Source organism: Delphinapterus leucas, chromosome 17, assembly GCF_059928025.1.
Source record: "Delphinapterus leucas isolate spDelLeu-1000000601 "Yukka" chromosome 17, BTC_Dleu_Yukka2, whole genome shotgun sequence".
Taxonomy (NCBI): domain Eukaryota; kingdom Metazoa; phylum Chordata; class Mammalia; order Artiodactyla; family Monodontidae; genus Delphinapterus; species Delphinapterus leucas.
In genome coordinates, this window is record NC_143145.1 from 70,865,465 (window position 1) to 70,889,467 (window position 24,003).

At 39.5% G+C, this 24,003-nt stretch overlaps 1 protein-coding gene and 1 long non-coding RNA gene across 2 annotated transcripts in view; one reads left to right on the forward strand and one right to left on the reverse strand.

The window, feature by feature from the left end:
* The window catches only part of LACTB2 (lactamase beta 2), a 35,554-nt gene extending 11,736 nt beyond the window's left edge, over positions 1 to 23,818 (forward strand). The window contains exons 3-7 of the mRNA XM_022595243.3: positions 23 to 149; positions 11,338 to 11,516; positions 13,425 to 13,573; positions 17,118 to 17,199; positions 18,006 to 23,818. Of these exons, the coding sequence (XP_022450951.1) occupies positions 23 to 149; positions 11,338 to 11,516; positions 13,425 to 13,573; positions 17,118 to 17,199; positions 18,006 to 18,049 (581 nt within the window). The 3' untranslated portion in view covers positions 18,050 to 23,818. The remainder of the gene's footprint in view (positions 1 to 22; positions 150 to 11,337; positions 11,517 to 13,424; positions 13,574 to 17,117; positions 17,200 to 18,005) is intronic.
* Positions 1,612 to 24,003, reverse strand: part of LOC111185569 (uncharacterized) — a 29,562-nt gene continuing 7,170 nt past the window's right edge. The window contains exon 3 of the long non-coding RNA XR_002647584.3: positions 1,612 to 10,162. This is a non-coding gene — a long non-coding RNA (uncharacterized LOC111185569). The remainder of the gene's footprint in view (positions 10,163 to 24,003) is intronic.

Genomic DNA, 24,003 nt, shown 5'->3' on the forward strand with positions numbered 1-24,003 from the left:
ATTTTACGTGTTTTGTGACTAGACAGTACATACTGCATTAAAAAACTCCCACGGAATCCCGAGAGAAAAGAAACAGTAGGAGATGGAGAGCAACAGTATGTTTATGTGAAAGATGGAGATGTGATTAAGACTGAAGGCGCCACACTAAGGTACGTGAACGTCCTTAAGACACGGAAGGCGGGGCTGGGGGGGAGGGGTCTGTGTATATGTGTTGTAAAAAGACAAGACATATTTGCTTGTCTGAGTGAAAATACCTCAGCAGATCCAGAAGATCTGCTAACATTGGTTTCTCTGGGAAGAGAAATTGGGTTGCTTGAGAAACAGTGGAAAAGAGGAGTTTTCACTCTATCTGCCTTTTTAAAATTATTTGTTTGAATTAGTTGATTACCTTCTTTTAATAAATTAAATTTTAAAAAATAGATTAGCATTTCCTGCTAGGGTGATTTAGGGATTTCTACCCATCAGTTAAATTCAGGGTTCTCTCGTGCTCTCACTTCCAAAAGGTGACCCATCCCTAAAGTAAACACGTTACTGGCCAGACCCATAATCCCCCGTGACCTATCTGAGGGATTCAAAAGGGTGTTTCAAACTCGTCAACTTTGAATCTGAACTAATTCTGGTTCTCTCTCCCCCACAATCTGTACTTGTTTTTTGACTTCAGAACATCTACTCTCTCAGTACTTAAGATTTTTTTTTCCTTCTAAGATAGAAGCTGACTCCTCTTCACCCGCGTACTCCCCTGCATCCCTCCCCGCGGCCCTCCCCATCTAATCAGGTTAGTTCTGAACCTCAGAAATATTTGGCAATGTCGCCTCTCTTTCTCCATGTCCACGACCACTACTTCTTGCTCAGTCTTCCTGTCTGCAGGCTCCCCCCTTTCCAATCTGACCTTCATTCCCCGTGTCAGTTGAAGCCTGGAACAGCCCTCACTGCACACAAGGTAATGTTTGTTCTCCTGACCGTGTCACAGTCTGGCCCCAGAGTTCTCTGGTCTTCGCTCCCATCACTCCCCTCACAGGCATAGTTAGCAAGGACGCTCTGTGCGGCCGTGCTTTTGCTCGTGCCTTCCCCTGTACTAGGCATTGCCCCTTCCCCACAACTCATCTCCCTGACAGACTCTTATCTGTTCATGCTTCAGACCTACTCCACATGTTACTTACTTCAAGAACCCTTTCCAGGCATAATTCACTATTCCCTCCACTAACTTTCCTATAACCTTTATTATTTTGTATTAAATTGTATTGTAAGTTTTTTTGTATGTAAATACCTGAAAAGGTAATCAACTCCTTAGCTTCACAATATTAGTTAATTCTAGTCGCTGTGGTCAACCAACCCAGAAATGCATAATGGCTCAAACATGAAAGAAGTTTACTTCTCAGTCACATAAAGTCCAAAACGGGGTGCTGACTAGTGAGTGACCCTCCTGTAAGTAAGGTTTCAGGCTCCGTGCGTCTTGTGATTCCATTAACCTCACTCCTTGGCTTCCGAGGTCGCCGTGCTCACCTCCATCAACCCAGCGGGTGGAGAAAGAGCATGAAAGGGATCTTACCTGGAAGGTTTTCACAGACCCGGCCATCTCTTGCATTGGCTATAAATTCAGTCATGCACCACTCCTGACTGTGCAGAGACAAGGAAATAGAGCTTAACTTCGTGCCCAGGAAAAAGAGGGAATAGGTTTGATTACAAGCTAGCCACTGTGACACAGGCAGGTCCCAGATTCATCTTTAGATCCTCAGTCCCTGGCACTTAGGAGGTAATGGGTATTTATCCTACACATAGTAAATTTACTACCTCCAAAGAGGCGAGTAAATGAACAGAAGAATGAGAAAGAGAAAATAAGTCATGGGTATCCATGCCACCTTTCAAACCAGCGTTCCCTTTTCTTCAGTATGCAGTGATTGACAGAATTTAATTTATAAACCAACTAATTTCTGGGAATATGCTTTAAATGCTCTTGTTGAAAATATGATAGTATCTCGTATAATTTGCTCATGGTACCAAAGGAAAACAAACATCATACAGCTGCTACTTCAAAAAGTATTTGGTATTCTCGGACAATACAGAATTTCGCCCATCACACACCAGACCTAGTGAAAATGAAAGGGGTCGAGACAGTAGGTGGTTCCTTGAGTCTTCTGTCTCAAAGGCGTGGGTATCACAGTACTGGCTTATCGGTTATCACAGAATTATGGATATTAGATCTATACCTAATTGCGGATTAAGAATACTCAGTGCTTGGAAGTTACTGCCACCCATCTGCCATGAACAGACCACATACTTTAAGCTTTTTATTAGAGTATCCAAACAGAAAAGCGTACCTATCATCCGTGTGCAACGGTGAGTTGTTACAAACTGAACAAACCCTATGAGCAACACACAGATCAAGAAACAACAATATGGTGTAGGTACAGAGAACAGAGCAGTGGTTACCAGAGGGGAGGTGGGGGCGTGAAATGGGTAAAGGGGATCAACCGTACCGTGATGATGGAAAATAAATTGGTGGTGGGGAGCATATTGAAGTAGAAATATAATGTTGTACACGTGAAACGTATGTAATGTTATAAATCAATGTTACCTCAATTAAAGAAAAAAAAATTTTTTTTAACCTAAAAAAAAAGTAGGAAACAGTATCAGTGCCCCAGAGCCTCCCACATCTTGCTTCCCGTCACCACCCCCTCTCAGTGGAATACTGTCTCAGATTCATGTAGTGAATTGATGCCAAGGAGCTCCATATTATATGAATTCTATTTAAGTTTTGTTTTACTGCCTTCTGATTAAGATAAAGTATGAGAACCTTATCTATTTTAAGATTTGGGAGGAAAACTAATACAGAGAATCAAAAAAGTAAACTCACTTTTTTAAGGAGACTTTGTAAATATTTTCCCAAAATATGAATTCTTTTTTTTTTTGGTGGTACCCGGGCCTCTCACTGTTGTGGCCTCCCACTGCGGAGCACAGGCTCCAGACGCACAGGCTCAGCGGCCATGGCTCACGGGCCCAGCCGCTCCACGGCATGTGGGATCCCCCCGGACCAGGGCACGAACCCGCGTCCCCTGCATCGGCAGGCGGACTCTCAACCACTGCACCACCAGGGAAGCCCCAAAATATGAATTCTAATTACGCTAAAATCTGAATAAAATATTTAATTTACTGATGACCATGGCTTCCAATTTCCATTTTTATCAAGTCAGTAAAACCCAATTATTTTAAATATTAACAAGAAGACTCATTGTTAAGCAAAAGTTCTGTAAGAAGAAGGTTAAAATTTACTAAGTCTCCAAGTGTTTGATGACCAGTTTATCTTTTTTGCTTGCCAATTTTGAAAATAAAAAAATACAAAAGAGAGATAATATCCACCAAGAACCCTTTAGTAAATAGTAGAAAGTTAGCAAGGTTTTTCAGTAAGGATTTGATTCTGGATGTAACTTTCAGGAATTTTCTAGTGAACTAAGTTTAATTTCTCAGAGAAAAATCAGTCCAACAGCTTTTGTTGACTGCTCTACATTTTCTAAGACAGCCATCGTTACAAAGTCTGTCTGTCACAGAAGTGGCAGAACTAGATCAGTGCTCTACCTGATGCATGGGAAGGCCACCGCTGCAGTTCCTCGGATCTTTCCTAAAGCACCTCTGATGTCATTTCCTTTTCCCCTCCTGCCTATGTGAAGAGAATTTTAACACAGTTTTTATGCAAGTTAAAGCATTAGCCACGCAGGTGACTGAAGAATTGGAATTTCTGATCCCCTGATTTAAGAAATCTTAATTGCCTTCAGCCTGGAAAATATCAAAGAAAGCCATAACTGAGCTCTGGCATGGAGAGTGGGAGGGGAATAATAAAGGAGGCGTTGCAGGCACATTGACGGATAAGGCAATTTGCAGACCCTGAAAAAGAATGGTTCTCCCAATGAATTTTTGTAGATTATAAAAAAAAAAAAAGATTGGGTTCTGCCCATAAATGCATTCTATGTATGATTGTTCATAGGATTGGCTATAAGATAGGATACATACCCACACCTACATATTTTTTTCCATGATGGTTTGATTTACATGTAATATGATTCAGCTAATATCTGTCATATCATATAGATACAATAAAAAGAAGAAGAAAAGAAAAATTTTCTCCTTGTGATGAGAACTCAGGATTTATTCTGTTAACTTTTTTACATATCATACAGCAGTGTTAATTATAGTCATCATGTTGTACATTATAAGCCTGGTACTTACACTATAATTGGAAATTTGTACCTTTTGACTACTTTCCTCCAGTTCCTTCTCCCCTCACCAAGAACTTTATTGAACAACGTATTCACCATTTTGTTCCACTACCTTCTGCCACTTTTCAGGCAACTTCATAATTCCATCTTCCCAAAACTTTTTATTTTTTTGAGCAAAGAACTGTACCAGGTGCCACTTATAGTCTTCCAGGGAATTGAAATTTTTTCCATTAAGAGAATTTTATAAAGACTGAAATAAATGGAAATCTGAAGGTGCAATGTCTGGTGAATACAGCAGATGAATCAGAACTTCCCAGCCAATCTGTAACAGTTTTTGCCTGGTCATCAAAGAAACATGCAGTCTTGTGTTATCCTGATGGAAGATTATGCGTTTTCTCTTGAATAATTCCGGATGCTTTTTATCAAGTGCTGCTTTCAGTTGGTCTAATTGGGAGCAGTACTTGTCGGAATTAATCGTTTGGTTTTCCAGAAGGAGCTCATAACAGAGGACTCCTTTCCAATCCCACCACATACACAACATCACCTTCTTTGGATGAAGACCTGCCTTTGGTGTGATTGGTGGTGGTTAATTTCACTTGCCCCACAATCTCTTCTATTCCACATTATTGTACAGTATCCGCTTTTCATTGCCCGTCACAATTTGTTTTAAAAACAGAACGTTTTCGTTACGTTTCAGTAGAGAATGGTGTGCAGAAATACGGTCAAGAAATTTTTTTCTCTTCACGTATGTGGAACCCAAACATCAAAGCGATGAACATAACCAAGCTGGTGCAAATGATTTTCAGTGATTGATTTGGATATTTTGAGGATGTCGGCTATCTTCCGCGTGGTATAATGTTGATTGTTCTCAATTAATGTCTCTATTTGATCGCTATCAACTTCAACTGGTCTACCCGACTGTGGAGCATCGTCCAGTGAGAAACCTCCAGCACGAAACTTCGCAAGCCACTTTTGACACATTCGATCAGTCACGGCACCTTCTCCATACACTGCACAAATCTTTATTTGCATTTCAGTTGCATTTTTACCTTTCTTGAAATGGTAAAGCGTAATATGCCGAAAATGTTGCTTTTTTTCTTCCATCTTCAATATTAAAATGGCTACACAAAAATTCAATTTTGATAAGTTTTTTCTTAATGCATGCTGATATGACAGCTATCACAATACAATCTAACAAAACTGTTTTGAATGAAGTTAAAGACAACAAGTGCTATCTTATGGGAAAAACTAACGAACTTTTTGCCCAACCCAGTAATTTGCATTTGCCTGGTGGCTAGTAATCTTGAGCATCTTTTCATGTCCCTGTTGGTCTTTCATGTATCTTCGTCGGAAAAATGTTCAGATCTTTGGTCATTTTTTAAATTGGGGGGTTTTTTTGCTATTGAGTTGTATGAGTTCTTTATATATTTTGGATCTTAACTCCTTATCAGAGACATGGTTTGCAAAAATTTTTCCCATTCTGTAGATTGTCTTCACATATTTTTTTTTTTTTTTTGGTTCACATATTTTTATAGTTGCTGGAAATATACTTCCTGGAATCATTTTCGTATAACATCAAATACTTTCATTAACAGGTTGCAGCAGGTTAAATCAGACAAGAGATGATTTTTAACATCTCTTTAATATTTGCCCTTGGAGCAACTATAAAATCGTAATTGTTTGCAATATATAAAGCATACACTTAGAAACCACAAAAGCATAATAGTTCTTAACGTCAGTTCTTAATGCCTTTCAAAAATAATTGCTCCCATTACACTAGTGTCTCATGTTTTTGTACCTTATATCTGTTACATTTTTAGCAGATTTTTTAAAGACTTTACATGTCAATATTTAATATTAAAGAATTTGATTTTTTTTGGCAAAGGAGAAACTCTTCTAAGTTATAGTCATTTCAATTTTTTTAATAGATTTATTTATTTTTATTTTATTTTTGGCTGCGTTGGGTCTTCATTGCTGCGCACAGGCTTTTCTCTAGTTGCGGCGAGCGGGGGCTACTCTTCGTTGTGGTATGTGGGCTCCTCATCGCGGTGGCTTCTCTTGCTGCAGAGCACAGGCTCTAGGCGCTTGGGCTTCAGTAGTTGTGGCACGTGGGCTCACTAGTTGTAGCGCACGGGCTTAGTTGATCTGAGGCATGTGGGATCTTCCCGCACCAGGGCTCAAACCCGTGTCCCCTGCATTGGCAGGCGGATTCTTAACCACTGCACCACCAGGGAAGCCCTCAGTTTTCTTACATGCTATTATTTCAGAGTTGAATTTTGTCATATGTCTTTGCAATGTCTAGGAAGATGATCTTACCAGCTTTCTCCATAGCTTTATTATTATTTTCAGGGATCTTATAATATTGAAACACCCATGCATTTTTTGAATAAACTTTATTTGGTCATGATGTTATTTTTAAATTTGCTTTTGAATTCTATTTGTTAATATTTTAGTTAATATTTTTATAACAATATTCATTAGTGAGATTGGGTGGTAGTTTTTTTGTGCAGCCTTTATCAGGTTTGGGAGTCATAAATTTTCCTTCTTTTTCTATGCTCTGGGATAGATTGTAGTGAAATTATCTGACTTTTAAATGTTTGTTAGAGTTAACCCATGAAAATACTGAGCCTTTAGTTGCTAATGATAATTACACATCTTTTTAGTGACCCTTTATTGTCACTTACTAGTAATATGGTCCTGTGAGTTAAGCTTAGTGCATATAATTTAAGCTTCTTTGTGTACTTTTTATGGATTCTCTTTTTAATACAAGAGTAGGCTTTAAAAAGTTATGTAATCTAACTTACTTTGTTAAAGGTTTACTTATCATTATGACTTCCAGAATCTAAAAACCAAATTTGAGGGACTTCCCTGGCAGTCCAGCGGTTAACACTCTTCGCTGCCGGTGCAGGGGATGCAGGTTCAATCCCTGGTCGGGGAACTAGGATCCCACATGCCGCATGGCACAGCCAAAAAATTTTTTTTTAATTTTTTTAAATAAAAACCAAACTTGAAAATACATTTGGATCATTAGGTAGGCTTCTCAAGGTCTTGAGGAAGAGAGGCACACAGAATTACCTTTGATGGTATGGCTTTGTTGGGCAGAAAAATACAGTTGCTCGTTGATATCTTCTCACCAGTTTTGTTCTGTTTCATTTACTAAAACCCCTATTATTCTGTTAGAACTCTTAGACTCGTCCTTTAACTTTTTTTTTCTCCTATTTTCTATCTTTTTGCCTGTTTGCTGTACTTTCTGGGAGGTTTTTATCAGCTTTATCTCGTAATCCTATTTTTTTCATTCCTCTTCTCACATTTTTAACTTTCAGGAGCTCTTTTTGCCCCTAAAGGCTCCTTTCATACTATCCTTTCTTGTTCCATAGTTGCAACTTCTTATCTCTCTGAGGACATTACAGTTTTTTGTGGGGCAGTTTTTCTGGGGGCTATCGAGGGGAGGTTTGTGGGAGGGTTTGGAAATTTCCTTCTTCATAATTTGTGGCCTACAAACTAGTTTGTTTTTATTTTCTCTCCTCAGTGTGAAAGGCTTTCTTCAGATGCATAGTGATGTGGTATTTACTGATGTCTTCTAAGGGAGACCTCAGAGCTATTGGGAGCCCTGTAGGTTGTGAGCCTCACTGTAGGGTCATCTGGATGAATTGTTTAGTTGGGGAACCTCCAACATTGGAATCTTAGAGTCTTTCTTCCTGAGCTGGTAAAATTCCCAGAAGAGACTCTTCTAAGCTTCATGTTGGATAAAGGCCTGGCTGCCAGCTTTACAGGAGCTGAGTGTGGAAAGAAGGCTTGGGGAAATGCATATATTCACCCAGTCTTCCTGTTTTCAGGATTATGTCACTACCTCTATCTGTGCCTGTGTTTTACCCTCTTCAAAAATTAAATCTCCCGTTTTTTCCCTTAGCGGGGTTGGGGTGCTTGTCAAACTGCTCAAAACAGGAAGAGAATCTAAAGATCTGAATGTTTGTTACATACACTCTCAGCAAATCCTTGTTTGGGCCTCCGCTCTCCACTTCACCCTCTGCTTCTGCTTTCCTGGTGCCCCACGTCCTGAGACTGGAGAATTCTGCAGTGTAAATCTGGTTGGGTCTCAGCTTTCACCACTGCCAGTGTAGACTTCAGTATTTTCATGTCTGATCAGTCACTTCTCACTCATCTGTCTTCTTTCTAGCTTCTAAAATTTTATTGATATGGTCCATTCTCCTCAACCCTGTGGATTTATGCCATTTTTCAAATATCCCTTTATGGTAATTTTATTGATGTTTTAGGAGGAAACAAAAGATGCAGGTGTTCAATCCAGTCTTTAACCAGAAACACACTTTCAATTCCTTAATAGTAAATCCAAACATGCAATTATATTTGCCCTGTCTTCCCCCCAAAAAACCCATCATTGAGAAAATTTATTTAAAGTATTCCAAGCACATAAAAATCCAATACTATTTAGAATAGGCAAAGAGAAGGATAATTAACCTCTCAAGCTAAATAAAATATAATTTAAACCTTATTCCATCAGACACTTATTGCTATCTCCTGTGATTCGATTATCTAGAATGTAAAAAGAATGTGAAATGGAAAGATTAATGCTACCCACCCCATACTAGGAGAAGGATTAAGTGTGTAATGCCTGTAAATCCCTGAAGTCAATGCCTGGCACGTGGAAAGCAATATATTAATATTAGCTACCACTAAGTACTAAGCACGGGAATATAAAGATGAGAATACGACAGGAGTCCTGCCTTTTAGGAGTTCATAGCCTTATGAGGTAGAATGGTAAACAAACAAGAAAACAATGTGAAAACTGCCATAATAGAAGTAAAATTCAAAGTATAGGAGTAATAACAGAAAAAAATGACCAGTACAGAGGGTTGTCTGTATGTGGCTGAGAAATCAAGAGCTCTGCAGAACAAATTACTTAGACTTAGTTTTGTTTTGTTTGTTTGTTTGTTTTTTGGCTGTGTTGGGTCCTCGTTGCTGCGCACTGGCTTTCTCTAGTTGCGGAGAGCAGGGGCTACTCTTCGTTGCGGTGCGTCGACTTGTCATTGCGGTGGCTTCTCTTGTTTCAGAGTACGGCCTCTAGGCACGAGGGCTTCAGTAGTTGTGGCACGCGGGCTCAGTAGTTGTGGCACATGGGCTTAGTTGCTCCGTGGCATGTGGGATCTTCCCGGACCACGGCTTGAACCCGTGTCCCCTGCATTGGCAGGCGGATTCTTAACCACTGCGCCACCAGGGAAGCCCCCTAGACTTAGTTCTTTATCTGGCTTATTATTGGTATAGTCATAAACCTTCATGTAGGAAATTCCCTGGCGGTCCAGTTGTTAAGACTCTGGGCTTCCACTGCAGCGGCACAGGTTTGATCCCTGCTTGGGGAACTAAGATCCCACATGCTGCACGGCGTGGGCGAAGGAAAAAAAACAAAAAAAAAACTTCATGTAAATATAAATAGGAATTATTGAAATAAAAATATTTGTCATGCTTTAAAAGTATTATCATAGTTTTATTTATCAACAGAAACAAAGTTGGAGAAGAGGACAGAGGAAATAAAAGTATGTTAATTTTTTTATCTTATATAGGGTGAAATCAATGAAAACTGCTTTGTTCTTTTTTTATATATAAATTTATTTCATTTATTTATTTTTGGCTGCATTGGGTCTTCATTGCTGTGCGCAGGCTTTCTCTAGTTGTGGCGTGCCGTGGCTACTCTTCATTGCGGTGCGCGGGCTTCTCATTGCGGTGGCTTCTCTTGTTGCGGAGCACGGGCTCTAGGCGCACAGGCTTCAGTAGTTGTGGCTCACGGGCTCTAGAGTACAGGCTCAGTAGTTGTGGTGCACGGGCTTAGTTGCTCCGCGGCATGTGGGATCTTCCCGGACCAGGGCTCAAACCCATGTCCCATGCATTGGCAGGCAGATTCTTAACCACTGTGCCCCCAGGGAAGCCCCTGCTTTGTTCTTAAAATTTTTAACAAGAAAGAAAAAATAATGTTTCTTTTAAACTTTTAGATTACCACTACTAAAATAAAATATTTACCATTTATTAAGCATGTAACTTTGTGCCAGATACTATGCTAAGCACTTAAATGCTCATCCTGAATCTCCCAGCAGTCCTTTAAGACACATGCTATTCACATTTCAGTGAAAAACTGACATTAAGAGAAGTTAATTTGCCCAGTTTTCTTACATCTACTTAAGTGTATGTAGCTTACAAATCACTAGGAAAAAAAAAAAGACGAAAGAAAATGCAGTCCATATAACCTAAAGTGACAGCAAGGAAGTCAAAAAACCAGAAATCTTGAAAGTTAATGACTGAAGTGAGTAAGACATATTCATTATGGGGGAAGGAGGAGAGAAGGGCAATGTAAATAGGAAAACTATTCTGTTAAAAAAAAAACTCTGAGACCAAATCAAAAAATAACAAAAGCACCATTTTTAAGGATGCTCATTCAGTGTTACTGTTGGAGGAAAACTGCCCACAATAGGAAACTAAATGAATTGTGATTCACACATATAGTGAAATACCATGTAAGCATTAAAAATCATGTTTTAGAAAAATATTTAATGATGTAGGAAAATACAGTATAGTAAGCAAAAAATTCAAAAATCAGGTATTAAAGCAACATGACAGTTTTGTTTTTAAGATACAAATATGCAAAGAATCCAAAAATATATATCCTTAAAAACATATGATCCAGCAACTCCACTTCAGGGTACATATCCAAAGGAAACGAAATCATTATGTTGAAGGGATATCTGTACCCCATGTTCATCACAGTACTGTTTATAATAGCCAAAACATGGAAACAACCTCAGTGTCTATTGACAGATGAATGGTGGTCCAGTGGGTAAGACTGTGTGCTCCCAGTGTAGGGGGCCCAGGTTTTATCCCTGGGCAAAAGTATTAAATTTGCACTTCAGAGTGAGAAATTTGATTTAGCTAAAGGAGAGAATTTTCTGATGATAATTTGCAGTGGGCCACAAGAGAAAAAGGAGCTATTTTAAAAACTTACTGACATCATTTATTCATGTCTTGTCCAGAGATAAAGACAGAAAATAATTTACTTCTCAAAATTTCTTCTAAGCCTAAGAGTTCATAACTGTTACTATTTCCTCTTTCTTCTTTCAACCAGAGTTATATACACACCTGGCCACACTGATGATCATATGACCCTACTTTTAGAAGAGGAAAATGCTCTCTTTTCTGGAGATTGCATCCTAGGGGAAGGAACAACCGTGTTTGAAGACCTCTATGATTATATGCGCTCCCTAAAAGAATTATTAAAAATCAAAGCTAAAGTTATATATCCAGGTGGGTAATATTATTAATCTAGCAAACCATTTGTGTCAAATGATGAGGAAGATTCATTTTGGTTTGTCTGTGTGTGTTCTTTGTGGTTTCAGCCTTGAAGAGATACATATAAATTGCTTCTTTCTAAATTACACCCCTAAGTCTTGTCTAGCAATACAATTTAAAAGACCGAGAGTTGTATTAATAACTTTTTTAAAAGATATGAGGGTTATTTTTTAACATCTGCACAGCTATTAATAGAACTATTAAACAAATGAAATAAACTTACTGGAACAAGAAACTTTTTTTCATTCCGTAAGCTATCTTCAGTTTTGTTAACTTGATTTCTGTTGTGGACTACATTTTAGCCATGTAACCAACCTTGGGTAACATTTGATGTCTGAGCTTTAGTTTTTTAACTCACTATATGGAAATATCAATAGCTTCTATATCAACTGTAAAATTGTGTATTTATTTCCTTTCTCCAGAAAAAGAAACCTGTTGTTAGTATATTAGCTATCACTGCCCTGCTTTACAATACGAATCTCTCCTCCATCCTGAAAGCTAAGAAAGATACAGTACCCAACAAAGGCCCCCAGAAGGAAAAAGAGACTCGATTACTTAATTTTTTAAGTCCTTCCAACTTGTTCCTAACCAAAGGGCCATGGAAAGATCTGTAAATACAGTGTCTTCAGTACCTTCATATTCTCTCATGAGTTCCCACTGCTGAGGGGATAGGAAACATACAGTGAGGCTGGGCATTTGGATTAATATTGTGACATAAAAGGAGTGGAGGATGACAGCTATTTTGAAAGAGAAGACAGTAGACATTTGATGCATCCACATTGGAGCAAAGCTAATGAGAGCCTGCCCGGTGCAGGTTCTTGGAGTGTTGGCTTTAGTAAATCCAGTGATGGCTTATTGGCACAGCAGGACCTCATATGTCAATGACGGTCTATAGCCATAGCTACCATATATTAAAGCCTGCTACCCTACCCGCCAGGTACTGTGCAGGGACCTTCACAGAGCGGTCCTCACAAAAACCCAGAGAAGCAGGTAGCTGAAGAAATAAACTCGGAGATTCATAGACTATCCCAGCCACACAGCTAGTAAATGATAGTCGGTATCCTAAAGCCCATGCTCTTTACCTAACAGGTTTGTCTGCTTCTGGTATTTTGTTCTCAGCCCTCTTGCAGACTTGTGTAATATATTCATTTTCACTGTCTTAAAGAGTGAGTAAATTCCAATATAACTTTATCCGGGTTATCAAGGTTTCTGAATTGCTAGCCTATACATAAGATTGTTACGGTTCTCCTGTGGTTCTTGTGAATTTTTAATAGCTCTTGGTCACTTACATGAAGCTACCTTTTACACCCCCTTTTCAATCTTTGATAAGCATAGTGGTTAAGAGCACAGAGTGGTTAAAAGCTCCTGAATCAGAATCCCAGCTCCACCCCTTCTTAGCTGTGTAACTGTAGGCAGATTATTCACCCTCCCTATGCCTCAGTTGCTGCTGTACAAAGAGGATAATTAAAGCATCAGTACCTACTTCATGGGATTCTTGTAAGGATAATGTATATTAAGCATTTAGAGTAATGTCTGGCAAATAATGAACACTCTGTAAATATTACCTATTGATACTGTTGTGGTTACTGTTTTTATTGTTAAATTTTTATTTTCTAACTTTTAATGAACACAATAATATCTTATGTAGATTTTCATATAATTCTCTAATGGTTTTTGGCATTATATGTAATTTTTAGATCTCTTATTACCTGTATAGTTTTCCAGATAATTCTTATTTGTCGTGTATTTAGTATGCCTTTTCAATATACTATATGAAATATTTTTAAATAGAGTAAATTAACTTCAGTTGTACTTAAAATTTTTTATCTGGTTGAAATCATTTTTGTAATTATTCTGATGCAGGACATGGCCCAGTAATCCATAATGCCGAAGCTAAAATTCTACAATACATTTCTCACAGAAATATCCGAGAACAGCAAATTCTTACATTATTTCATGAGAACTTTGAAAAGTCCTTCACAGCAATGGATCTTGTAAAAGTTATTTACAAGGTAATTTTCATTTATCTTATTTGTTCAAAGCCACAATTTTAATAGAATAATCTATTCAGCAGACTATAGATGTGGTAAACTCATCACATCCCAGAGCAAAATGAGTCTGTTAACATTTTTTTTTTTTTTTGTTAACTTTTTAAGTAATGTCACTCGTATGGATTTGAGACCATCAATCTCAACTTTCTAGAACACAGAAGTTAGACAAACACTGGCCCGCAGAACAAAAATAACCATCCTGAGCCGTTATTAAGCCTTTTATACTCCACTCTGTAGGGGAGACCATTGCCAACAGCCTGGCGGTTAATCTTTGTTATGATTTGTGTATTATTCTAGCCATCTTGATGATCTGGTGTCCTGACCGGCAGCAAGTAAGGGGCGATCTGCTAGAGACAGCTACTGGGATAACAGCAGTGAGAAGTAGTAGCAATGCTAACAATAGATTAAAAGGAGGAAGGCCATGAGGAAGAGCATGAGTAGAGTCACTTAGTGTAGAGAGAAAGGGCCCCTCACTCAGTGGCCTCTGAGCACATCACTGCGTGACAGCACTGTGTGGCAATCCATCAGTATAATTCAGTTTTTCAGCAAATGTTTATTAGATACCTGCTTCGGGGTTAAGAATGGAATAAGATTATCTGGGTTTTAAAACTCCCACTACCATAACCTGTATGGCCATAAGATACCTGAGAGTATAACTAAAGATGAGCTTGAAAAGGAACCTGGGCCAGTTTCAATTAGTAAAGGACCATAATGTCCCATGGGCCTAATTTATCAAAAACCAGGTATCTCAGTGTGCTTTGTTTTAAAAGGGAGGAATGAATGATTAAAAGGGCTGACAATAATAAGTGCCAGGAGCAAAAGGGCAATGTAAATGTTTAAATTCTGCAAAAGAGTTCATTTCCTCATAATACTAAAGTTTAGCCACTCTAGACTATACACTGAAACATGGGTAGTTTTTTCTAACCCAAGTACAGACAGCAGAACTCTCTGATAACCCTCACAGATGGGTCATCCAGTGACTATGCAGGCCTCAGAAATGCTTGTTCTGCATTCAGAGATGTGTTCACTGCACACATGTGTGAAGCACCTGTCACATATAGAACAGCATTAGGTATTGCAGAGACATTTATTCATTCCACAGATGTTTACTGAATGCCTTCATGTGCCACACACTGGACTAGGTGCAGAGGCACAAAGATGACTACAGATCCCTGCCCTCAAAGGACTCATGGATTAGCAAAGACAGACATGTTAAACAGATTCTTGTAATTCCGGCCGTATCATAATAGCTCCCATTTTTGAGCACATTACTATGTGTTAGACACTGTACTAAATGCTTCACATTTACAATTGTAATTTGAAGTACTTAATTTCAAGTACCTTGAATTTTCACTGCATAAAGATACTGTTATTCCAACTTAACAGATTAAAAACAGACTCAAAAAGTGTGAGTTAAGTAACTTTTCCAAGGGCACAAAACTAGCAGATGTCACACACTCAAATGTCAGAAGTCAGATACTCAAATCTTTTGTTTTTCTATCACACCAAGCTTCCTGCAAGGCCCATACACAGTACGTCAGGGCATAAAGGAAAGAGGAGTCATTTCTGCCTGGTGAAGATGCAGGGTGATGAGGCTTGTCCAGAAAAGCTTCAGAAACTTAATTATTGAATTGGATCTTGAAGGAGTGAGGCCAGAGTACAGGAGAAGAGAAGTCATTCTAGACAGAAGGAAAGATGTGTTCAAACACTGGAAGTCACAAAAGCATCGTGTGTGTTTGAAAACCCACAAAGAAAACGCATCTGACTGGAGCCCAGAATGTATATTGTAGATGGGCAGGGAGGGGGTCCCAGGAAATGAGGCAAGAAAGGCAGGCATGGCAGGTCAGGGGAAGCCCTTGGTTGCCATGCTAAAAAAAATTTGGGCTTCAGCCAATAAGCTGGGAATGACCACCCAAGGATCTTAGGCAGGGAGTCACATAATTAGACCTAGGAAATCACACTGGTGGATATAATATATGGTACTGGAGCTTCAGGGAGTTTGGGGTTGGAGGTTTCTGCTTGGGAATCATTAACACATGATGTTGCGGTGACAAGTTGATCAAGTAAAAAGAGAAGAGAGTCAATGATACAATTCATCATGAACATCAGTATTGAAGAGAAATCGGGAAAGAATATCCAGGATGAAGATGAAATCATAAGAGGTAGAATAACCAAGGGAAAAGAGATGAGTTCTTCCAAACGGACAGACTAGCCAGTTGATTTCAGGTAAAATGAGGACTGAAAATAATTCTTTGAATTTTGATTAAAATATAATTCAATGATCTTTGCAAAACATTTTCAGGGAGCTGAGAAATGGAGATAGTAAATTTAGTCAAGAAGCTTGACTTCAGGAAAATTCTTACTTAAAGAATATAAGGGGGCTTCCCTGGTGGCACAGTGGTTGAGAGTCCGCCTGCCGATGCAGGGGACACGGGTTCGTGCCCCGGTCCGGGAAGATCCCACATGCCGCGGAGCGGCTGGGCCCGTGAGCCATGGCCGCTGAGCCTGCGCATCCGGAGCCTGTGCTCCGCAACGGGAGAGGCCACAACAGGGAGAGGCCACAACAGTGAGAGGCCCGCGTATCGCAAAAAAAAAAAAAAAAAGAATATAAGGACACAGATACTGTATGTTACCACTTGTAATGTGGAACCTAAAAAATACAACAAACTAGTGAATATAACAAAAAAAGAAACAGACTCACAGCTATAGAGAACAAATTAGTGGTTACCGGTGGGGAGAGGGAAGGGGGAGGGGCAATAAAAGGTTAGGGGAGTATAAACTGTTATGTATAAAATAAGCTACGAAGATAAATATATTGTACAGCACAGGGAATAAAGCCAATATTTTATAATAACTAAATGGAATATAACCTTTAAGAATTGTGAAGCACCATATTGTACTTAACATTAATATTGTATATCAGGTATACTCCAATAAAATTAAAAATATATATTTAGAAAAAAGAATAAAAGGAATATTTATTTTGTTTACCATTCAGATAATAGTTGTCAGTATTACATTAGTAGCTTGGCAAAAATAAAGGAAAAATTGTAAGTTTTAAGGTGGAAACATACATACTTTTAATAAAAATGTGCAAAGACATTATCATGTAACCTAATAAATAGACCATAGGGCCAACTGTCTGTAGAATCATCAAAACTACCTAGAATAATTTTTGTGTTTATTTATTCATTCATTTATAAAATATTGAGTTCCCACTATGTGCCATTTTGCTAAGCACTGGGTATTCAGTAGTGAACAGATGCTGCTACTGTACTGTCTTTATGGCGCTTACAGTCTGTTTGCCTATAAGTATATTTCTAATAATAAGGTGACTCAAAGCAAGACATATATAAGATGAAACAGTGTTGATTATTACTCTATAAAACTGTATTTGAATTAAGACTGTATTATTTTGCCTTTTTTCTTTAAAAGTTTCAAAAAGATTAACTCTGTTCTTTTTTTAAAAAGAAATGCTTTACTTTCACTCTCATTTTTCTTTTAGGATACTCCTGAGCATTTACATAAAATGGCCGAACATAACCTCTTACTTCATTTGAAAAAATTAGAAAAGGAAGGAAAGATATGTAAGTATTCTTCCAAATTTTAGTTCTTTTCTTACCAGCACTTAAAATATTTGTTAACAAATGAACTAGTTTCCTTTGAGGAAAAACACCACCCACCAGAGTTCTCCATTGAATGTCACTGTAAGTTGGAGAGACAGTCACTAGGAAGGGTCAGGAGCAAAAGGCCAGGGGATCACAAGTTAGAACAAAAGCTTCCACAGGAATGAGAATCTCTCATGGGGGTTTCAGTCCTCACCCACCAGAATGACAGTCACAGGCATGTAGCAGGAAGAGAGCTTCTCCTCTCCCAGACCACCCGACCACGAAGGATTTTACATGTATCGATTAGAAGATTTGGGAACATCCAAAGGTCTAGCAGCAGTAAAGGTAGCAAACTCAAAGATATTAAAGCAGTAATTCTATAATTGTTCCCTAGTGTTAAGTTAATTTGTCAAGTTAATAATCTTAGAAGTTTGATCCTTAAAAAGCAAGAGGTGGGCTTCCCTGGTGGCGCAGTGGTTGAGAGTCCGCCTGCCGATGCAGGGGACACGGGTTCGTGCCCCGGTCTGTGCTCCGCAACGGGAGAGGCCACAACAGTGAGAGGCCCGTGTACCGCAAAAAAAAAAAACCAAGAGGTGCAAAGTTGGACTTTGTGTAGAAGCTTCAGCAACATCTTTATATGTACCCCCCCAAGAAAAACCCCAGCTTTATATTGAGCAAGAAAATTATTTTAGGAATTAATGGTTTTTCTAGTTACAAGCTAACTTAAAATCTAGTGATTTGCTCATCTTTTGTTAAATGTTTACTCTGTAATTTTCTTTCCACAGTTAGCAATATGGATCCTGAGGAGAAATGGAAAGCTCATCTTTAGTTTCAGCTTAAAGAAAGAGTTTGTTGTTTTGTTTTTAGAGAATGGTATGTTTTGTTAACTATTAATTATTTACAGAGAATATAGCGTGTGGAACATTGAAAATAATCCTAAATATACTTTAACATCATACTTATTCTAAAGTATGTAACTTACATTTTACACCTATAATATTAGCTATTTGTCTCCCCTAGGTCTTATAACATTTTACCAAAAATTCAAAATCCAACAGTTTATCCATTTTCAGTACATAAAATAAGTTTCTTTTAAAATAATTTATGTCATTTAAACTGGATATTATTCTTAGAGGTTATTTATCTATTACCAGTGGTCAGTAATACTGTTTTTTCTAGCTGCTTCAATTAACAGCACAGATTTCAGTGTAATCCTTCCTTTTCTGCAACCTTTGTCTATATCTGTAGATTACAGGCTTGTTTTCATGTTTCTATCAATTATATCATGTTTATATTATCAGTTCTATACCTTTGTAGCATGTATACTTTCTCATAGTGGCATCCTACAAGTGATTCATGTAAATCAACTTCTGGTAATAGAAAAATATTAAATTCCCAATTAAAGTCATTGTATATAAATAATTATTTCTGTAATCCATTAGTACAACCAACTTACTTTCCAAATTTAGGTTTTCATATATAGTCATCAACATATATATGAATTATATACCAAAGTTTTTAAAATTAGAATATCATAAGACAGAATTTTTTATAAGAAGTGTTTATAAATAGTGGTTAGGGGACTTCCCTGGTGGCGCAGTGGTTGAGTCCACCTGCCAGTACAGGAGACATGAGTTCGAGCTCTGGTCCAGGAAGATCCTACGTGCCGCGGAGCAACTAAGCCCATGCGCCATGACTACTGAGCCTGCACTCTTAGACCCCATGAGCCACAACTGCTGAGCCCGTGTGCCACAACTACTGAAGCCCACGTGCCTAGAGCCCGTGCTCTGCAACAAGAGAAGCCACCACGATGAGAAAACCACGCACTACAACGAAGAGCAGTCCCCGCTCGCCACAACTAGAGAAAACCCGCGCACAGCAACGAAGACCCAGTGCAGCCAAAAATAAATAATTTTTTAAAAAATAGATAAGCAACAAGCATATCTATTTAAAATAAATAGTAGTTAGGGGGACTTCCCTGGTGGCACAGTGGTTGAGAATCCGCCTGCCAATGCAGGGGACACAGGTTCGATCCCTGGTCCGGGAAGATCGCACATGCTGTGGAGCAACTAAGCCCATGTGCCACAACTACTGAGCCCGTGCTCTAGAGCCCATGAACCACAACTACTGAGCCCGCGTGCCGCAACTACTGAAGCCCGCATACCTAGAGCCCATGCTCCACAGCGAGAGAAGCCACCGCAATGAGAAGCCCGCGCACTGCAGTGAAGAGTAGCCCCCGCTCGCTGCAACTAGAGAAAGCCCGCGCGCAGCAATGAAGACCCAACACAGCCAAAAGTAAATAAATAAAATAAATTTAAAATAAAAATATATAATGAGATGTCTTTAAAAAAAAATAGTAGGTTCTAAGGTAGCCCACCAATGCTTATTTAACCCATAAGGTTGCCAAATGACTACAAAAATGAGCTCAGAATCCTGAAAGTATACTTTCTTTTCTAAAGACTTTATTAAAATTCTTTAAAAACTTTCTTTAACATCCTTACTCTTCCTGCCCCTTTTCCAAAGGCCCCTAGGATTTTCATACCATTCTAAACTCTGGAGACCTGTTGTGTTCCTGAAACCAATCCATATTACAAAATGACTGTGAACTCAACAACAAAAAACAAACAACCCAGTTCAAAAATGGGCAAAGGACTTGATAAGACATTTGTCCCAAGAAGATATGCAAATGGCCAATAAGCACATGAAAAGATGTTCACCATCTCTAATCATGAGGGAAATGCAAATTAAAACCACAACGAATTAGGGCACAGGGATGAGAAGGGCATTCTGAACTGGGGGAATCGCATACACAAAGCTGTGGAATCACTGTCTTTCTAAGGTACCATGGCACACTTTAAGCTGCAAGTGGATCTGTTGAAAGAGGGGTGATGAGGGAAGGTTATGAAACTTGGTTCTTGAATGAGTCTAGGCAACTGAGCTTTATCAAAAACAATGGCATCCACTAAGTATCTGCCTTGTGTGGGTGCTGGGCCAGACGCTGGGGCTGCAAAGGGGAACAAAGTTGCATCTCTGCTCTCAAAATAAGCTCATCTGGTTGTGGAGACACACAGTTACGATATGCAGTAGCAGTAAGTTTGTTTGGAGTAAAGGAAGAGTGTGTAACCTGGTTGGGTTACAGAAAGCTGCTTAGAGGAGGAGCCTACACCCAGTCGTGAAAGATGAGTCAGTGGCAGCCAGGTGACTAAGTTAGGGGTATCTGGGAGATGAGAAGATTGTTCTAGTTGGAAGAAATAGTGTATGCACATAAACAGGTGGCAAAGCATCACGTGGTTGGGGAACTAATTAATGTGACTAAACTACACTGTATAGTATTTGTGGGTTGAGGTCATAAGGATAAGAAGCATCTCATGGGAACACAAACTCACAGGAACCAGTGTGCTGTCGTCCAGCCACACGGGATGGATATACACGATTTAGCAACTGGAAAGCAGGTGGTGGTCCGGGACAGGACTAGTATTATTCTGTTGTCTCCTCAACAGCGAGTTTGTCCCCGACCATGATGGTAATTTTGCTCCCCTTTTTGTTTCTATCACTCCAGCCAATTACTTTACCCCCATTCAATACACCCAGAGGTTGTAGATTACTCATAGCTTCCACTTACTCATCTTCTATTTACTCAAAAGTTTTTTCATTCTCCTTATCATCACCTCTGCCCGCTCCCCGTAATCCTTCAGCTTCTGTTTTGCAACCACTGAGTAGCTCTCTAGGTGTCTCAGGTTCAGATCTCCTCATACAAGAGGATCTGACTGGTGTAATTAATCTTCTATATCCCTTTTGGAGAGCTCTCCCGCCATCCTGTCCTATATGTTAGTGACCAGCCCTTATGGTAACTGCTCTAGACCAATCATCTGGGACCATAAGAGTCCCAGGAAATTTTATCCGAAGGGTACCCCATTCGACAGAGGCAGTACACAGGGTAAGTATTCTGAGATGGCCTTTTCAGCACGGTAGGGGAGGGAACAAAGGAGCCAAAGGAGTCTCAAAGGTAGTAGAAGACAGAGTAACAGATATGAGAAATATTTAAGAAGAGGAATAGAACTTAGGGACCTATTAGGTCTTGAGGGATGGGATCAGGTGGAAAGGAAGAAGCCCAGTAGAGCTATAGATTTCTGGCTTGGGCATCTGGGTAGTTGCTGAATTGATAACCAGGATTAGGGAATACAGGAAATGGGGTACATAGAGTGGGTAAGGGAGGGACGATGCATTGTACTGTAGATGTGAGTCTGAAGTACCAGGGAACATCCAAAGAGAGATACCTGGTAAGCACTTAGATATACAGAGCTGGGGCTAAATAGGCTATATTTTGTTGCAGGTTAGTGTAAGCAAAAGGAAAGTTGGTTGGCACAGCTAACCAACCTGAGAAGGTTGAAGGTGAAGCCAGGTTTGTGAATAAGAATGAAGATTTGGATCCCATCAGTACAACCCCAAACATCTTTTTTTTTTGGTGGTGGGGGGTGGTCAGAGCCTCCACAGCAGACTGGCTCCTTCACATGGTGAAGGTTACGGGCAGCTGTGGGCTCATAACCAGCAGGGAAAGCTAGTTCTTCCAGCTTCAGTTTGGAAAATCCTAGGGGAAGGACTCGATGACTTGTACTGGCTCATTACCCATACCTTGGACCAGTGTCTGTGGTCAGGGAAACATGAGATTCTGTATTTGGCCCAGCTTTGGTCACATGCCCGCCCCTGTGGCCACAGTGGGTGAGATCTCTTCTCAGATGGAGAAGAGGCTCAGAGAAGGGTTTGGGACCAGTACTGATTCCTTCATAAATAGCTTTCCCTTCTTTCCAGTGTGTGTGAAATAGATGATAAATAGAGCTCTCTGCGGTAGCTCACTGGATGCCCCGGCCAACTCTGTGAAACCTGAATCTTCTCTGTGTGTTTCTGGGAGACTTTCTGAGTATTTTTAAGTTATTTGCGAGTATTTTCATATGTCCAGGTTGTCACTTCAAGAAAAAGTAAAATTAATAACGTATATGGGAAAAGAATCTGAAAAAGAATAGATATATGTATATGTATAACTGAATCACTCTGCTGTACACCTGAAACTAACACATTATAAATCAACTATACTCCAATATAAAATCAAAAAATTTTTAAAAAAAGAAAAAGTAAAGTTGACTAGTAGCAGGGAGGCTGGAATCCTAGAGAAAATGAGAAAAGATTTAAGTGCGGGTGTATCTTAACTCTGCCAATGCTGAACTTCTGCACCCTCTCCCTTGCCAGTCTCCCTTGCTCACCAGTGCAGTGCACCAGCTTAAATCTTGCTACCAATTTCCAGGCATTGTTGGAGCAGGAAAACTCATCAGTCTTTTCCCCCTTTTCCATTCTGGGGGGGGGGGGGCTTAAAAGGATACTTGGTTTTGTTGGGGAAAAAAGTTCCATGTTTGAAATATTGACTGTGAAAGTCTTAGTTCCAGCCGCACTGATGCTGGGCCTTTTGAAACGTTTGGAATTAAAGCGGAGAATGGAGGAGGGGCCTATATAAGTGTATTTACTTGTGTATGCAGGCAATATCTCTGGAAAAACACCCCCAAAATTTAAAAAAACAGTAACATTGGTTACCTCCCAAGAGGAGAACTTATGGGTAGCTGAGGAACCGGGGATAGGACCGGAAACATCACAATCTACCCTTTTATATCTTTGGACTTTTGAATTATTTGAATGTATTGCTTATTCAAAATATAAATAATAAAACGTCTTAATCAAAAGAAAAAGCCTGAGTCTGTCTCATAGAATCTACTGGGCTAGTCTCCCAGAACAGAGGGGAGGTACATGCCCACTGGGAAAATGGTAAGTTGATCTGCACCCCAATCTACAGAGAAGCTTAAGAAGGCGGTCTGGGTTAGAGATTAGGATGTCACGGCCCTGAGGTTGCCATGAAAGCAATGGGTAAATGTACACAACCTTGGGGTGGGTACAAAGGAAGAGAGTTGGCAAGGACGATTAAGAAAGCTTGATCAAGGGCTTCCCTGGTGGCGCAGTGGTTGAGAGTCCGCCTGCCGATGCTAGGGGACACGGGTTCGTGCCCCGGTCCGGGAAGATCCCACATGCTGCGGAGCCACATGCTGCGCCCGTGCGCCCGTGAGCCATGGCCGCTGAGCCTGCGCGTCCAGAGCCTGTTGCTCCGCAACGGGAGAGGCCACAACAGTGAGAGGCCCGCGTACCGCAATAAAAAAAAAAAAAAAGAAAGCTTGATCAAGGATAGGATAATCACTGGGAGAGAGGCGTGACAGCAACCAAGAGAGGCATCCAAAAAGGGACAGTCAACAGTGTTAAATGAAGACTCTTATGTGCTATTTATGCTTATTTTATCCATTATTGAATTATATAACATTAAATTCTCAAAAAAGTGGCTGCTGCTGACCAATTTTATCCTGAAAGACTGCTCAAAAATGCTAAAATTCTGAATCCCCAGCAAATCCATATTAAAATCCATTAACATTATAGGCAGTTTTTAAAAGCATATTAAGCATTATTGTTTGAAAATTAATTTTTGGTACTGATTTATGGCAGATGGATCACATGTTTATTGCCATTCCTTTCCAAGACCCCCCCCCAAAATAATATATATTAAGTTTACAGGGGTAAAGATAAAAAATAATAGTAAAAGATATAAACCTGAGAAGACCGTCCAAGAAGAGATTGCAGAGATTTTAATCAAATTTTGAAAGACAGCAGATAGAGTCAGGGAAGTGATAAAACTATAGCCGAAAATTGGGGCTTCCCTGGTGGCGCAGTGGTTGAGAGTCCGCCTGCTGATGC